The following is a 15,180-nucleotide window of genomic DNA, read 5'->3' as shown; positions in this document are numbered from 1 at the left end:
GCCACTACGTTTTGGGGCCAATCGGTGTGCTTGTACTATTTGCAAGAGCACTCTAGCTCCCCCTATTTGTTTCCCTTTTCCAGGTTCCCATGGGTATATGAAGTGTTTTATGTGCGAGTGTTTGTTTCACCGCCCGTCAGATTTCTAAAGGCCAGTTTCAACTAGTCACATGGTTTATGGTATCTTACGACTTGGGTACGGCTAGCAAAAGATTGGGACGCTCATCTTTACCATATGGTCATGGATGTACTCATATTTGTACCCACTTTGGTGTATCTTTTGTATTATTAAATGCAAGCTTGAAATAATGCAAACTTTGTACCACTTTTGTGTATGGAAATACTTGTACCTATGGAGCATCTTGCATATATATGTCTATGATGATACTATTAATCATGGGTCCTGCGGGATGGCCATCTTTTGGAGTAGCTGGGACATCACCTGGAGACATGTATATTGCATGGAGTGGATGCAGTTTTTGATGACACTTGTTTTGTGTTTTCTTGGTGGTGTTCTATTTTAGGTTGGCAAAACTTGGACGTTCCGGTTGCACTATGGAGCGCAATCGAGGACGATTGCTTTCTTTTGAGAGGGGGGTATGTCACCGCATGGTGTATTTTGGGACCCCCTTTTGCAGGAGAGAGAGTAAAAGAGCAGCTTGGGCTGATGTGATGAGAGAGAGAGAGAGAGAGAGAGAGAGAGAGAGAGAGAGAGAGAGAGAGAGATTGGTTGGTGCTGATCAAATTCGCGGACAGCAGTCAACCGTGTCTGACACGTGGTAAGTTTATTGTCAGCACCAGACTGACACGTGTCGAGTGCCACATCAACAAGCCGCCAATGGCCATGCAATGCAAGGTCAAGGGGCAGCCGCTTTTTCAACTCGCATCAGCTTTTAGCGTGTGTGTGTGTGTGTGTGTGTGTGTGTGTGGTGTTTTGTGTGCGTGTGTGTGGTGGTGGTGCGCTGGCCGCCGATGACCTGCTCGCCTGCTCCCTCGACGATCTGCTCGCCCCTTGTGGGTAAGCACGTGTGGTGAGGCGCGTGTTCCTGGACTGTGTCAGACTTCCTTCCTAGACTGTGTCGGCCCTGCAGCCTTCATCGCAACCTTCTGAGGGTCCCCAGATGCACTGTTTTCTCATCGTCAATCTGCTCTTCTTCCTCTCTTCCGCGACTTGTGTGCGTGTGTAGGAGTGTGTGTGTGTGTGTGTGTGTGTGTGTGTGTGTGTGTGTGTGTGTGTGTGTGTGTGTGTGTGCGTGCGCGCCTCCATTGTCTTGTGCTTCTTCCATAATTGATGCTAATGATAAACGCAAGCTTTCCAAATGGCAGACAAGGGCTAGAGTTAAACCTATGCTAGATAAGGGTTGCTCCTCGAAATCTTTCTTTCGAAATTTACACACGTACAGACAAAGTCAATCCATCATGAGAGTCAGGAAACCCGATGGTCTTTGGACCCGGACTTTATCGCAGCTAGAAAAACAATGCCTGGATCATTTTCAGCTTCTTTTCTCTCTACCATCTTCTTCTACACCTCAGGCTGCATTGGCTCGGAGCAGATTTATTGAGCTTGTTTCTCCTATTGTTTCTTTGCAAAAAGCTTCAATGCTGGAAATGTCCTTTTCAGATACTGAATTGGATGAAGCCCTTAAGCATTTGGGTAAACATAAATCCCCAGGCTGGGATGGTTTGACGGTTGAATTTTTTGTAGCCTTCTGGGCTGAATTGAAGGGTCCAATCTTGAAGCTCATCAATGTAGCCTGGCAGCATCAACATCTTCCCTCAGCTTGGAAGCATGGTCTGGTTAAGCTTCTCCCCAAAAAACCTCTGTGTGAGACAATGGATGACTGGAGGCCTATCACTTTGATGCCTGTTATATATAAACTTATTGCTAAAATGGTGGTACATCGGATAAAGGATATCCTTCATGATGGACTTCATCCCAGGCAATATGGTTTTGTTCCAAGAAGGCATATACATGATGATATCTCCAATACTCTCATTGCAATGGAATATGCAAAATATTCTGCTCAAGATGTCTTGGTCATGCAGGTGGATGTGGCAGAGGCATTTGATATGGTACAGTGGGATTATGTTTCTCAAATCATGTCTAAACTTGGTTTTGGGCCAAAGCTAGTTAATGTCATATATTGGCTTTACTCAGATTCCACTGCTCAATGCTTTATAGGGAAACATTTGTCTGAGTCTTGGACTCTAGAACGATCAGTTCGACAAGGATGCCCTCTCAGTGCTTTGTTCTATGCTATTGCTTCACATCCTTTGCTTCTTTATATGGATCATCTGGTTGATACTAGACAGTTAGAGGAGCTTCAGATTTCTGGTTCACGGCCTTTCATTGCACAGGCTTATGCAGATGATTCATTCTTCATGCCAAAGAACAGTCCTCTGGAGCTTCGCCTATTGATGGATACTCTTTCAGATTTCGGGTTGGCAGCTGGTCTAAAAATTAATTTTCAGAAATCAAAACTCTTACCTCTCAAGCATTGCGACTGGCATGCTATCCTGTGGCCCGGGCAGATTATTTATCCGGAAAGCATAGTAAGACATTTGGGTTATCCCATTGGCTGGAAAATCAGAAATAAGCAACAAATATCTTGGGTGCTAAACAAAATTCAGGACAAATTAGAATATTGGAAGATCTCCACTTGGCCATTGCACGTACGGCTTCGAATTGTTCAGTCCATTATTCTAGCTTATGTCCAGTTCTACCTTCCTCTCTTACATTGGTCATCTCGAGATCTTTCTTCTTTTGTCTCAAGCCATGGAGATTTTTTGGAAAACTAAGCTTCATAAAAAAGCTTTAAGGTTGCTCAAAATGGACCTGCTTTGCTCACCAAGAATGCATGGTGGTTTGAATATTATAAACATCAAATTTCATGTGCTGGCAAGAAAGATCACTATGCTCAAAACCTTTTTTCAACAAGAGCAGCCTTGGTCTATCATGTTGGCAATTTTGTGTGGTCAGATGCGCACAAAGGCTTATGGTCGTTGGTTAGTTGATCCATCGGAAGTAGTGCTTGGCAAATTTCAAGGTAAAATCCCTGGTTGTCCATTTTCTACTTCCTTGATTCAGGATTGGAAGAAAGTGCTCTCTCGCATCAAATGGTCTCCCCATCCTGATTCTATAGCTTCCTCGCTTCGAATGGAAAGCCTACATTGGAGTGCTGTTTTTTACTCTCCCCTTGCTGTACAACAACCAATCAGAGCTTACAATCTTATGAAGTTGGGCATCCGGTTCATTGACGACGTGGTAGATACTCGAGGGCAAATTCTTTCTTTTCCGGCAGCATGTCAACAATACAATCTTGGGATGCATCATAGATCTATATGGAAAGCTATTGTAGATCTCTTACACCCTTTCATTCCGATTCCAATATTGGATGTAAGAGACAGGCTTCAAGATTGGCATCTTCAGTCTTCAAATTCAAGATTATCCTCTCAGCCTTTGCATCTATTGACTTCTATACAGGCTTATCGATTGATATTACCTCCTCCATGGATTGCTCATCATGCTAATTCTCTTTGGCATCTGGATAAGTCTTTAGCTTGGTGGAAAGGAAAACTGACATTGATATGGAAGTTGAAAATGCCATTGAAGCAGAGACTCTTTCTTTGGAGATGCATTGTCGGTATTTTTCCAGTGGGAGTGAAATTGGCTCAAAGAAGGATTGCCTCTCCTCTTTGTCCAAGATGTCATCATACTACTGAGAGTATTCCGCATTTATTGTGGTCTTGTTCATATTCCAGAGACCTTCTGGACAAGATCTCCTATTTTTTATCTCTCAGATTTCCTGCACACAGGTTCTACACGTTTTTCTGGATGTTTGGCATGTTATCAGCTTCTTTGTCTTAGTATTCTCTTTTCTTCCACTGGATCAGATACTGGGCCTTATGGACCCTCTGGCTACAGCGAAATCATGCATATCTGAATTCACCCCTTCAGCACCCTTATGAGTTCTTCCGAGCCTCATTGCGGCAGTCCTTACATGATGCCGTACATGAGGAAGATTTGGATGTTTCTCGTGTTCAGCTTTTCTTTTACTGTTTCTGATAGATAGGGCATAGGCTCTTTTCTTGAGCACTGCCCTGATCTTCGATAGAACTTTTTTACTACTGTTTTTTAAGTTCTAGGGTTTAGACATCCTCTTCATGTCAAACCCTCTTGTACATTTATGATATAATGCAATTTCAACTGGTTTTACAAACAAACAAAAAAAAAAAAGTGTGTGTGTGGTGTTCTATTTTTAGCTTTTTAAAGTTTACTGCTTTTTAGAAAGCAGGGGCAGCTAGAACCCATAGAAGCATGGCATGGGGGGTGGCTTGGCATATACACAGAAGGTGGATTCTTTGAGAAGAGGGCCTTCACTTTTGAATCTCAGGCCTTGTGTGTGTCCAGGAGTGCCTCGGCTATGGAGCTTATGAAGGTCACGGCTGAAGTTGTAACGGCTAAGCAACTTCTGGAATAAAAATAAATACCGCAAGGGGTGCCAGAGCAGTTTGGGGCCAATTCCTCTCTTGGGCAGGAGTACTCTAACCCCTCTCTATTTTCTCTCTTAAAGTTTCAGTTGTTTAAAGTACTTGTGTGTGGTATTGAAGGCCGGTTTCAGTGAACCACCAACCTCGTCAGCAGAATTGCAGCATGGGATATCTGGCATGTGTAGCAAGGCCATCACACACCCACCCACCCCAAACACAGGAGCTATCAGATCCATCTACACAGATCTAATACACACTCTCTACAGCCAATGGGAGCGCCTCCAAGGGGCACACAAACCATGCAAGAGCAGCATGTCACATGCAGAAGAACTGCCTGTATTAAGAACTATGCAAAGAGATGAACAAAGAGAAGAAAGAGAAAGAGATGTTGTTGTGACAGCGTTCCATACATATGTATCAATATGTACATAGATCGTAGCCTACCTAGATGGGAATGAACTAGCCTTTCTCCCTAAATACCCCTATATAAAGTCAGCCGGCTGTCAGCCAGCAGAAGACAAGCATAAAATGGAATATAATGCCAAACAGCCTGGAAATGCCCTCCAGCTCCTTCTGACTGCCTTGGGTGAAATACCTAGCTTTTAAACTGGGCTGTTTACTCCCCCAAAAGGTTCCTAATCACTACCTAAAACGGGGGTTTAAGCATGTCCACATGTTGTGCATGTGACACAGCCTGCTGCCCTTTATCTATATTTGAAGCCTAAGACCTTTTCTTAGCCAAGTTGATGGAGGTATCAATTGGCAATGCATGGCCCCACTGTGGCTTTTCCCCAACTCAGCCACAATGTTGTCTCCCTTGGACAGCATTTCCTTCCTCCATACAATTTCTTTCCTCTATAGAGGGTTGGCATCTGCTAAACTAACAGATTGGGAAAAAAAGAAGCAATCTGGGTGAGATCTTCAGCAGCATGCCAGTTCCATTGATGCAATCTGGCTTTCTGTTCTATAAGCTATATGGATCACATGCTCTATGCTCACTATGAAGTTGGGCACAACTAAGAAGCAGGGAAAGTGATTAAAACCCTACAAGAACTTTGTCTTTTCTAGATCCATTTGAACTGCTTGGCCCATAGACGTCTACATTTTCTACACACACAAAGAATGTTTATTTCAATTTTAGTTATTACTTACTTGGAGATGTGTCTGTGCAAACGACAGCTACGCCCTCTTTTGCTGCAGCTCGTTGAGCCCCTGACTTCTGGATAAAATTCTCATCTGAGCATGTAAGACCAGACAGCCAATAAAGTACCTGCCACAAACAGGTCAAAACTGCATAAGAGCAACATCTTTAACCATGATGAATTGATTCATATGAACAATGAAGAAACATTCTTTCATAACGATGCTTTGTCTCTAATCTCGATTGCTAATTGTGCTGCTTTTTCTATATTGACCTGTGATCACAATCTTGGTTCCCCTGAGCTAGCCTTCAACAAAAGCAGTCACCTACTAGTAGCATAATGAGGATGCACACACCAATTGATCTGTATTCCTTTATTCTCCTCAATCATCAAAAACACGCCTAACTCGACCCCTCAATTTAAGGACTCAAAAGCAGTCACCTACCAGTAGCATAATGAGGATGCACACACCAATTGATCTGTATTCCTCTATTCTCCTCAATCATCAAAAACACGCCTAACTCGACCCCTCAATTTAAGGACTCAAATGCTCTATCCTCTACTACACTACCTCTCACAATTTTGTTGCTTTAGACCAGGCAAGCAGGTTTATCCGCTTGAAAAAACAAGACTTTCATTGAGTCACAAGACAGCAGAAGTCCTAAAAATGGGAAGCACTCATTGATACAATCACTAGTAGCAAGCTAGTCAAGAAGATAAGAGTGCCAAACAAACCATCTGGCAGAGAGTGAGAGGAAGGGGTTGTCATCCATCTGCCTTGAAAGCAATACATACATCTTGCAAGGAAAAGATTTGGGGAGAATGATCACTTAATAAATTTAGAGGGGCCAATGAATAGAGGTCACCTAGGGCACTCTAGTCACTGCTTTGATACCCCTTACATCCTGTCTTCTATTTGTAACAAGATTCAAACTAGTACCACTGCAGGGAGCATAAACTATGACTGCCTGTTTCGAAAACATAGTTTACTGAATTGCCCCACCAACTCTGCCCCCCCCCCCCCCCCCCCCCCCCCCCCCCCCCCCCCAAAATCTGTGAGGTCACCTAGGGCACTCTAGTCACTATCTATCATCTGCTTTGATACCCCTTAGATCCTGTCTTCTATTTGTAACAAGATTCAAACTAGTACCACTGCAGGGAGCATAAACTATGACTGCCTGTTTGAAAAACATAGTTTACTGAATTGCCCCACCAACCCCGCCCCGCCCCCCCCTCCCGAATCTGTGTTTCCCTTTCCAGCCCCTCATTATCTGTCCCCTTCGCACCCAAATCTTCCAGCTGCCCATCACTGATGTTTCTTCCCAACTAAAGTGGCCCATTCACTGCCCAACCTGCCTGATCCTGCCTTGCCTCACCACTTGGCCTGGTTGCTAGAATTGCCACTGCCCAGCCTGCCCAACAGCTCCTACCTGTCAGGTGTGTATTTCCCCTTTCTCCTCTCTTCAAAGTTCATCCTTCTTCTTTTCCTTCCTACTTCCTTCCTTCCCTTCCACCTCCACTTCTTCCCTCCTTCTCCCACTTCCTCCCCTGCATGCCCTTCCATCTTTTCTCCACCTTCATTGCTGAGAGTCCTGCTTCATTGGCTCTTGACCGGTTGCCTCTAACTCCCAACCCCTACAAGGAATCCATAGCAGCCTCTCTGTTGGCAATTATTTAGACGTTGAACTCAATTTGGAGACAGTCCCGCCAAGTGGCGATCTGTCCATTTGCAGAAAAGTGCTTGTCGGTTTCTGTGAGGTTGCTATGGGTTGGTCTGAGATAGAAAGGAGCTGAAGGTTTGCCTCAGAAAGATTGCACTTGAGGGTGTCCTTCATTGGCTAAGTTGATGGTCTGCAGACACAACACACAGTGCTACAGCGAATTTTGCTACATGGTGCCATGGCTTCTTGCCAACTGACCCTAACCTCCCTGAAATTGAGCATTAAGAGATGATTTGCTTCCTAAAGGATTGTAGCTCTTTTCACAAAAGATTTCCAAAGCACTCACCTCATTTTGTAGGGGATGGTGGACTTGGTAATGGAGTCAGGCCTTGCTCTTCCCCATGAGGAGGACGGCACAGGCCTGGAGCTTCACCAGGGTCCAGGGCCATCACAACCTTGGAGGCGTGACAGCTACTCTTGATTCCCTCAACTCAACCGCACCTTGGAATTCCCGTTGGAGAAAAATCAGCAGCCTCAAAGCGTGGCAATGAACTCTCGAGAAACCATGGAGGGGACAGCCACCTAACTTGTGGAACCTGTCATCACCATTATGATCGATCTCATCTACAATTGCCCTAAGCATGTGCATGCCAAGGCTCAAAAAACTTGACAAAGAATTACATTTCTTACGACTTGTCTTTGGAGAATCATCTGGGAATTAATTAAGTGGCTCAATAGTCCAAGGCCCCAAATCTGTTAGTGCCCAAGCAAACATTGCTTGCAGATACCAATAGTCCCACGGCGGTTGATTGTAACAGGCTTTTAGAAGGGCTAAGACAATAGCTGAATTATAGTTCTTGCCCAAAAGCACTTTAAAACTCACTTATAGCCCAAAAGCATCTTTTAGGTAGTAAAAGCTCTTCTCTTTTTAGTATTTAAAAAACGTTTAATCTTTTTCTTTCCAAAAGCTGGTCGCATCATTCCAAGCCTGTAAGGTTGCTCTATGCTGCTATCCTGCCACATCAGTACTCTTTTTTTTTTAACCACTACATCGCGTTTTTGCATGTTAGCAACCCCCAACTTATTAAACAGTTGTCCTCAACTGATAAGTCTAGCTTTGTCTTACCTTTTCCTTGCTTTTTCTCTTACTATGGGCCTAGCTCTTCGCTCTTTGGCTCTTGAGACATGGTTCTTCATGTGGAATGTCGTTCCCTTCTCTTGTGCTTGGCTTCGGGGAGGATCTTGCCCTCACGGTTTTTCACCCTTCACATAAAGTGACCTTGGGTTTGACACCTCTGGCAGATACTCCAACCCCTTACAACTCTAGGGTCGCCCTCAAGTACGAATTTCTCAACATGATTCTCTTCCTATGAAGATCAACACACACCCGTTATATGTCAAATGACGCAAACACGTGCCCAGGTTGCATCCAAACGCAGTTTGGATAGGATCCAAACGTTTACAACGATTGAAACGTTCACTTGGGATTTTTATTAATATAGGTTAAAAAAATGAAAGGCGAATGCACATCAACATCACATTTTTTTTCTTCTGTTTCTTACGTGCATGTGGCTCTCTCTCTCTTCAGCGGCGGGCGCTCGTGGGCTGGTCGTGTTGGGCTTCGCTGCTTGCTGGTCGTGCTCAGCACTCGCTCATCGTAAGAGTCTCTCTCTCTCTCTCGAAGCACGGGTCACGAACCTCGAACAAGAGAACACGGCACTCAAGGAGGAGGTGAGTGCATTGAAAGTGGAAATGGTAGCCATCAAGAATGCTGAGAAGGAAGAAGGGGAGATCAATGACAACACTCTCACGGCCATCAAAGAAGAGATCTCCAAGGAGATCACAAAGGACATGGAAGGAAAGCTCGAAGCCAAGCAGTCAGGATGGGTCGAGGTGGTAAAGAAGAACATCCGTAAAGAAGTGAGAGAGGAAACTCAAAGGGAAGAAAACCAAATCATTCACACCACCATTGAGGAGGAGAAGATGAGGCATGCCCGCCGCCTCAACATTCGAGTCACAGGTATAGCCGAGACACCCGACTCCACTCCCGAGAAAGATGGACAGCTTCTATGCATGAAGCTCGGCTACAAGGAAGAGCACCCTCTCCCCTTCACCAAAGCATGGAGAGCCGGGAAAGACTCAACACGCAAGCGAGCCCTCATCCTACAGTTTGCAGGAGAGACGGAGAGGGTCACCTTCATGAGGAAGAGGGTTATACTACGGGGTTTAGAGGGAGCTCCTATTTTCTTGGATGATGATCTCACGAGGATGCAGCTTGAGCATAGGAGAACTTGCATGCCACGAGTCTTACACGCGAGGAGAGAAGGCAAGAAGGCCTTCTATCGAGATGGTCGGGTCATCATTGATGGCCGGCCCATGGATTAGCGGTTTGGGGCCTATGGGACACAGACCAGGCCACTGACAGAGATACACATAGCAGTATGGAACTGTAATGGTTCACTATGGGTGCAGCCTGGACGACTGGAGCATGTTATGGTGGGGAGAGACATCATACTTCTGACAGAGACACATCAGAGCCCAGAGAGAGGGCTACCTCGAGTAGAGGGATTCCAGTGGGAGTCAGCATACAAGAGGACCACACGCCAGGGTACCTCGAGAGGGTCGGGGGGAGTAGCAGTCCTATTCAGACCAGAGCTACAGGGGAGACTGAGAGTGGTAGCACAGGATCCAGAGGCCAGATACATGTGGATCAGCTTACAGCTCTCACAGGACAGGGTTATATACATAGCTCTATGTTACTTTTCTCCATCAGGATCCTCCTATGTCATTACAGAGGACATGCCACAGGAGGAGGAGATAGGAGCCTCGCCATACACTTGTCTGTCAGAGGAGATTATGCATTATTCTACACTAGGGGAAGTATTTCTTACGGGCGACTTCAATGCCCACACACAGAGCAGACAGTGTGAGGTGTATGACTATGATGACATGGAGATCCTCCACCCTGTGGATCCAGAGGAGATAGGGGCTAGTCGGGCATCAGAGGACACTGGACCAGACAGAGGACATTATGGGGACCACTTACTAGAGTTGGGAGCCAAGCATCGTCTCGTTATTTATAACGGGATGCTACAGTGGCCGGGATCAGGAGGGCTGACATGGTTCCCACATGGGGGTCATACACGGACCGGAGGCACGGTGGTAGACTACATTATGGGGTCTTTGGAGGCATCACAGCTTGTCACCTCATTCTCCATTCCACCTCGTCCTATTGGGGCAGATCATACATACTTGGCATTTTCACTAGCCGGATCACCAGTATCACCAGCCCCCCACATACCGACGCCACACACTACCATCTACTTCACACATGACATGGCAGACATATACACTGGCAGAGTAGAGGATGGGCTCCTACTCATGGATCCCCTGGCATCTATGGATACCATTACAGCCCAGCTCGCATCACTCCTACACACGGCTGCATTACAGAGCTTCCCACATCATGTACACTCAGGAGAGCCTGCGAGACCTGGGACTATGCCCCAGAACAGATGGTATGATGACGAGTGTAGAGCCCTATACTCACGACTCCGCATACAGAGAGCCTTGGGAGCCATCACAGAGCAGGAGTCGAGGAGAGAGATGAGGAGACTTACTCGCCGCAAAAGGCGGGCCTTCGCAGAGATACAGGAGCTAGAGATCTTTCATTTCTTCATGAGTAGAGATAGCCCTGTCTCATGGCGGCACTTCAGAGAGCCCCGGACCCCGACACCTATTGCAGACCCACAGACATGGCACACATATGCAGAGGGTCTATACCATGCCCCACAGCAGCCACCTATACCTCAGCCACAGGAGCCTCGACCTACCACAGCTAGCTTCTTTACCCACTCGATGGTACAGGAAGCTATCCGCCGCCTACAGCATGGACGGGCCGCCGACCATATGGGCCTGCAGGGTGAGCATCTCATATATGCAGTAGATTCTTTAGCTCCTTTTCTTGCACACCTGTTTAACAGGGCACTAGCAGAGGGTTTGCCTGCGGAGTGGACGATGCACACCATTGTGCCGATTCACAAAACAGGGGATATGCTCGATCCGAGCAACTACAGGACGGTTATGGTTGGCCACGTGCTGGCCAAACTCTATGGTGCAGTGCTGGAGCAGGAGCTTAGCTTATATGCTGAGCGAGCAGGTTTACGCTCATCAGGGCAGGCAGGCTTCAGGAGAGCTTTCTCTACCACTGACCATGTATTCACTTTGAGATGTATGATTGATCAGGCCAGAGTGAGGAAGAGAAAGCTCTATTGCTGCTTTGTGGATTTCCGCAAGGCATTTGACACAGTACCACGAGAGAGGCTCTTTCAGCGCCTACAGTCTCTTGGCATACCAGCAGATATGACATGGGGCATCTATGCATTATATGAGCAGGTTTTTGGGCGAGTCAGATGTCCAGGAGGTATGTCCGAGACTATTGCTAGCACCATTGGTGTGAAGCAAGGATGCCCACTTTCCCCCACGCTATTTGGGTTATACATTGATGAGGTGGCTGACTTCATTACATGGGGAGGCGGAGATGGAGTTGATTTAGCAGGTACCTCAGTACATATTATGCTCTATGCTGATGATATTGTATTAGTGTCTGAGTCCCCCGGTGGTCTACAGCAGCATCTACATGCACTCCATGATTTCTGCACACAGAGGGGTCTTACTGTGAACCTTGGGAAAACCAAGGTTATGGTCTTTCATACATCGAGACAGGGCAGGAGTCAGCTGACATTCACTCTCGCAGGATGCCAGGTGGAGGTGGTGACATCATACGTGTACCTAGGGGTTACCTTCTCTGCAGCAGCCACACGCTTTACCATGGGTTCAGCAGCCAGAGCTAGATTGACACGGGGATATGCAGCATTGGCTATGCTAGAGAGACAGTGCCACCAGGCGCATTTTCAGGAGCCCCGGACGAAGGGGTGGCTATTTGACACATTAGTCACACCGGCATTGATGTATGGAGCAGCAGTATGGGCGCCAGGCCTTGCTACCCATTGGTGGACACAGATAGAGAGACCACAGGCCCTCATGATGGCACGCATGATACGCAGCAAACCGTCAGTACCTCATGACATTATCCGAGCAGAGTTTGCTGCGCCTCCTATGATGGTAGAGGCCATATTTCAGACTATATGCCTGCTAGACAGATTCAGAGAGATGCCACAGGACAGATTATCATACAGAGCTTTTCAGGCATCTAGACAGTTGGCTGAGGCAGGAGACAGAGGATCATGGTATGCACAGGTCACACATTGGTTCTCACAGCATGGCCTAGACATGGATCATCTACCACCATTCCAGTATGACAGGGATGCACCACATATCCGTCTCTCTCATAGTGAGAGGAACAGAGTATTGAGACAGGATCTATGGCAGCTCTATACACGAGAGACATGGATATCGCCTACACAGCCTCTTCCACCGAAGATGCTATACTACAGAGATCACTTCATGAGTATCACTGATGATGGATTTATAGAGAGGCCTAGATACATGGAGGGCTTTTTACCACACGGCTCCCGAGTGGCTATTGGTCAGCTCAGAGTTTCATCACACCGATTGGAGATTGAGACTGGCAGAGCAGCACGGATCCCCCGAGAGGAGAGGGTATGCAGATTGTGCAGAGAGGAGGTGGAGAGTGAGGAGCATTATGTATGCAGATGCAGAGCATATACAGCCATCAGAGAGAGATATCCCATTTTATTCAGAGAGCCACATTCCCTACGCCAGATCTTTGAGGCAACAGACCAGCGCATACTGGGGAGATACATTCTAGACATACAGCGCCACAGAGAGACATTATTACAGGCTCAGACAGCTCCAGAGGGGGGGCGACAGACACAGATTACTACATTTTTTCAGAGATCCATACCCCTCCCAGCCCCTACACGGCAGGGAATTACTCTCCAGAGAGCAGAGACACTTAGAGCCCGCAGGAGACAGAGGACACCTGGCTTTCGGACACCACGCCTATACCAGAGAGAGATGACAGAGATCAGAGCTCACTTTCACAGAGAGGGTGAGGAGCGACTGGCTCGCTTCAGAGCACACCCAGGCATGTTCTTCAGGGAGCTGTGGACACCCCCTTCACTGATGTATACCATTTTATACCCCCAGTATGGTACAGGATGGAGCTAGCTAGGTTGCATATCATGATTGTATACTCCATGCATATAGCTTTGCATTCTCCTAGTAATAGAGCTCCATCCCCTACACACCCAAATTCAGCTTTTTTATTCAGTACTTTTTCATTTTGTTGGGATGACAGAGGATACCCCATACATGTACTCCGATTTGTCTCATAGGCCGAGTTCGGTCTTTTGGAAGACGTTAATAAAATCTCTCTCTCTCTCTCTCTCTCTCTCTCTCTCTCTCTCTCTCTCTTTAGCATCGATACCGAGAGTGGAATGTAAATGGATGTACCTGATCCGTCCCATAGGTCGGATTCGGCCTCTCGTGGACGTTAATATAACTTTCTTTCTTCTCTCTCTCTCTCTTCGCTGCCCGCCTGCGCCTGCGCCCCCCCCCCCCCTCCCGCTACGCCCACCCCTCCCGCTTTGCCCCCCCTTCGCTTCGCTTTTGCCGCCCTGCCCCCCTCGCCCCTGCGCCGCCCTCCCCTCTCTCTCTCTCTTCGCTGCCCGCCTGCGCCCCCCCGTCCCGCTGCGCCAGGCGCCGCCCCCCCCCCCCCCCCCCCCCCCCCCCCCCCCCCGCTGCGCCCACCCCTCCCGCTCTACCCCCCCTTCTCTTTGCTTTTGCCGCCTTGCCCCCCTCGCCCCTACGCCGCCCTCCCCCTCTCTCTCTCTTCGCTGCCCACCTGCGCCCCCCCCCCCCCCCCCCTGTCCCGCTGCGCCCACCCCTCCCGCCCTGCCCCCTTTCCCTGTGCCTCCCTGTTTTCCTCTTCGCTGTTCGCCTGTTTCGCCCCTGTGCCTTTTCCCACCCAGCCTTCCTCAGGCCCCCAAGGCAGCAACATAACTCTCTTCTCCTCTCTTTCCCCTTTTCCCTGCATGACTTGAACCCCCCCCCTGTTGCTGTTGTTTTGCTCCGTTGTCATGGATTAATTTTCAGTCCATTGGCTGTGGGAATCTGCAAAAAGTCATGACCAAGACCGAGTTTAAAGAGGAGCTCGTGAAGATGGAGGACAAGCTCGGCACAGTTATCAAAGAAAACAAGAAGATGGTCGACTCTTCCGTCACCGCAATCATAAACCGCCTCTCCAAACTCGAGAAGGGATTTGACAAAATCCAAGAGCTCAAAGAGAGATCTTCCAAGCAAGAGGCTGAGATTTCAGCTTTAAAGGAGGAACTAGTGGAGGCCAAATTGCATGCTAAGAGTCAAGCGGCTGAAATCTCAGCCCTCAAAAAGGAGTTGGCAGCCACTTCAAAAAGCAATCTCGAGGATGGAAAATTGCAGCCCTCCTTTCTTGAAGAGCTGAATACCATCAAGGAGCAAATGAGGATCATTCGAGAGGAAGAGGAGCAACATAAAGAGAAGACATCTTCATGGGTGGAGGTGATCACAGAGACGCAAAAGAAGATGGACAAGGCGGAGAAATGGATCGAGGTCGCCAAGAAAGGGAAAGGTAAAGAATCGCCACCCATCCCCACTCCCACCACATCAACATGACCCTTGAAGAGGAGCAAAGGAGGAAGACCCGGGCCTTACATGTACGAGTGTCCGGTCTAAAAGACCGTGATGATGCGGAAGGGGAAACCAAGGAGCTCTTCTCTATGATGGGCATTGAAGCCACGCACACAAAGGCATGGAGAGTGGGAAAGAAGAGAGAAGGTAGTGGTGGCGAATCTTCTAAGGAGAGAGCACTTATCATTCGTTTCCCCTCCATGGAAGCGAAGAAGGACTTCTTGAAGAGACGTC

General features: G+C 47.5%; 1 protein-coding gene across 2 annotated transcripts in view; it reads right to left on the bottom strand.

The window, feature by feature from the left end:
- Positions 1 to 15,180, bottom strand: part of SFGH (S-formylglutathione hydrolase) — a 160,797-nt gene that overhangs the window by 56,685 nt on the left and 88,932 nt on the right. For both annotated transcript variants that reach the window (XM_086814425.1, XM_086814426.1), the window contains exon 3: positions 5,643 to 5,760. In XM_086814425.1, coding sequence (XP_086670551.1) covers positions 5,643 to 5,760 — 118 coding nt within the window. The remainder of the gene's footprint in view (positions 1 to 5,642; positions 5,761 to 15,180) is intronic.

This window comes from Cibotium barometz, chromosome 20, assembly GCF_041138505.1.
Source record: "Cibotium barometz isolate CiBa-2024 chromosome 20, ASM4113850v1, whole genome shotgun sequence".
NCBI classification, from domain to species: Eukaryota; Viridiplantae; Streptophyta; class Polypodiopsida; order Cyatheales; family Cibotiaceae; genus Cibotium; species Cibotium barometz.
The sequence above is the reverse complement of the archived record's forward strand: the minus strand, read 5'-3'. Positions and strand labels throughout refer to the sequence as shown.